Source organism: Sander vitreus, chromosome 18, assembly GCF_031162955.1.
Source record: "Sander vitreus isolate 19-12246 chromosome 18, sanVit1, whole genome shotgun sequence".
In the NCBI taxonomy this organism is placed as follows: domain Eukaryota; kingdom Metazoa; phylum Chordata; class Actinopteri; order Perciformes; family Percidae; genus Sander; species Sander vitreus.
The window spans coordinates 1257828-1260327 of record NC_135872.1 but is presented as its reverse complement, the minus strand read 5'-3'; the positions used below and the strand labels follow the sequence as shown (position 1 = coordinate 1260327).

The window sequence follows — 2500 nt, the reverse complement described above, 5'->3', positions numbered from 1 at the left end:
GTGAAGGACATTAGAAGCTCTTTCCCGGTGATGGCTGAGCGTTACTGAGCAGCCTCCAACTGAGCTTGAAGACGTAGATGTGACGTGAGCAACCTGTCTGAAAGTTGGAAGTCTTCTGGTAGCTGTGCCAAGAGAAATCTCAATCATTCCCAATCTAGCAGAGACGGAGAGCGTAGGTATATGTAAGGAGATAACATAGACACAGGCTCATTATTGATCACTAAAATGATAGTTAACATTAGTCATTACACTTAAACAGCTGATGGAAGTCCAAACTGCCTGAGAGCTTCTCCTGTACTATACGGTAACTCCTCTACTATGAGACAGGAAGTCTCGTGGTTATGACCCAATCGTTAGCCTATTGTTATAAAAACGTCTGCTACGGAGCCATAACGTGAGCTACAAGGTAATGGAGCCTTTTATACATTGTCGTGTTTCTTTAGAAATAAACAACGGACAAATGGAGTCTTTAAACGCTTCAGATGTAAAGGTATTCTCTGTCAAAGTGACGTCAGAATGAATGGGAGTCAATGGGATGCTAACGGGATGCTAACGGGAGGTGATGGCTTGGTAGCATCTAAATGGCGCCACAGGAGGTTGGCGGTCCGAGGAGAAGCTGACCCCCTTGGGTTTGCAGCTTTTAGATGACGTTCACGTCACTTCATAACGTCACTTCCTAACGTTCCCATGGCAACAGGGGAAACAGCTGCTCTTGTGTGAAGTAAACACAACATTTTTCATCTTTCTGATAAGATATTTGGGACTTTTTAGCAACGGAAATGCGGGGATTATGACATCATGCAAGCCTGCATATTTTGCGCGGAAATCGTCAATTAAGTGCCCCCCCAGTAGATGCACTGGTTGTTTGTGTGACGGAGGCGGGCAATTGTATGTGTGTGTGTCCAGAGTACCCCTAGGGGGACACGTACCCCCTGCAGTCCTCCAGAGTACCCCTAGGGGGACACGTACCCCCTGCAGTCCTCCAGAGTACCCCTAGGGGGACACGTACAACCTGCAGTCCTCCAAAGACGTACCCCCTGCAGTACTCCAGAGTACCCCTAGGGGGACACGTACCCCCTGCAGTCCTCCAGAGTACCCCTAGGGGGACACGTACCCCCTGCAGTCCTCCAGAGTACCCCTAGGGGGACACGTATCCCCTGCAGTCCTCCAGAGTACCCCTAGGGGGACACGTACCACCTGCAGTCCTCCAGAGTACCCCTAGGGGGACACGTACCCCCTGCAGTCCTCCAGAGTACCCCTAGGGGGACACGTACCCCCTGCAGTCCTCCAGAGTACCCCTAGGGGGACACGTACCCCCTGCAGTCCTCCAGAGACGTACCCCCTGCAGTCCTCCAGAGTACCCCTAGGGGGACACGTACCCCCTGCAGTCCTCCAGAGTACCCCTAGGGGGACACGTACCCTATGTGAGATATTGAAAATGTGACATTTGTGTCTCCTTCTTTGGACCTGTTCTTGCCTTCCTTCCTTCCTTCTTTCTACCATCTTTTTCCAAGTTTTTGTCCTTTTTTACAGTTTTTGTCTCCTTTTCTCATCAGCATTTACATATTTTTTCCATCTCTGACAGCGCTGTACTGTTCCTCTTTATAGAGACTTCTTTCTACCAAAATGATTAGCGCTGGTCAGGGGGTACATGGCTTAAAGAAACCATTCCAAAGGGGGTACATTATTGAAAACTGTTTGAGAACCACTGATATGGAAGATATACTGCGTATACCTGTGTACCACGTACACTCCCCCACCAGTTGGGTCTTTGCGAGGCTTTGTGTTGTGGTCCTTGACTCTGCTCTGCACCGTCCTGGAGCTGGCCGTGTCTTTCTTCTCCGTCTGGTCCATCGTGGGTCTGTCGGGGTTCCACACCTACCTCATCAGCTCCAACCAGACCACCAACGAGGACGTGAGTGTACAAACCTGTGGTCCGGGGACCCTCAGAGGGTCATTCTCTTGTCTCCTTTGTATCGTCTTTACTGCATGAACTGCTGTAATGCCTTTGCCATCATCTGTGCTTGCTCGTCTGTCCTCACGCGTGACGGCGTAGTCTAAAGACGTCGCTGTGTGTGTCCCTTCAGGCCCAACGTAAGTAGAGAAGTTGAGAGTGGAGGTCAGAGGTGTGACGTGTTGATCCAGACTAGGTCAGCTGATCAACAGCTGAGAGCTATACCTGCACTTTTCTCATAATTACAAGAAACTGTCTCTCTCTCTCTGTCTCTGTCTCTCTCTCTGTCTCTCTCTCTCTCTTTGTCTCTCTCTCTCTCTCTTTGTCTCTCTCTCTGTCTTTCTATCTCTCTCTCTGTCTCTCTCTCTGTCTCTCTCTCTGTCTCTCTCTCTGTCTCTCTCTCTCTCTGTCTCTCTCTCTCTCTATCTCTCTGTCTCTCTCTCTGTCTCTGTCTCTCTCTCTCTCTGTTCTCTCTGTCTCTCTATCTCTCTCTCTCTGTCTCTCTCTCTGTCTCTCTCTCTGTCTCTGTCTCTCTGTCTCTCTCTC

At 49.8% G+C, this 2500-nt stretch overlaps 1 protein-coding gene across 1 annotated transcript in view; it reads left to right on the top strand.

The window, feature by feature from the left end:
- Nucleotides 1-2500, top strand: part of LOC144533795 (palmitoyltransferase ZDHHC14-like) — a 15070-nt gene that overhangs the window by 8943 nt on the left and 3627 nt on the right. The window contains exon 6 of the mRNA XM_078275362.1: nt 1813-1915. Coding sequence (XP_078131488.1) covers nt 1813-1915 — 103 coding nt within the window. The remainder of the gene's footprint in view (nt 1-1812; nt 1916-2500) is intronic.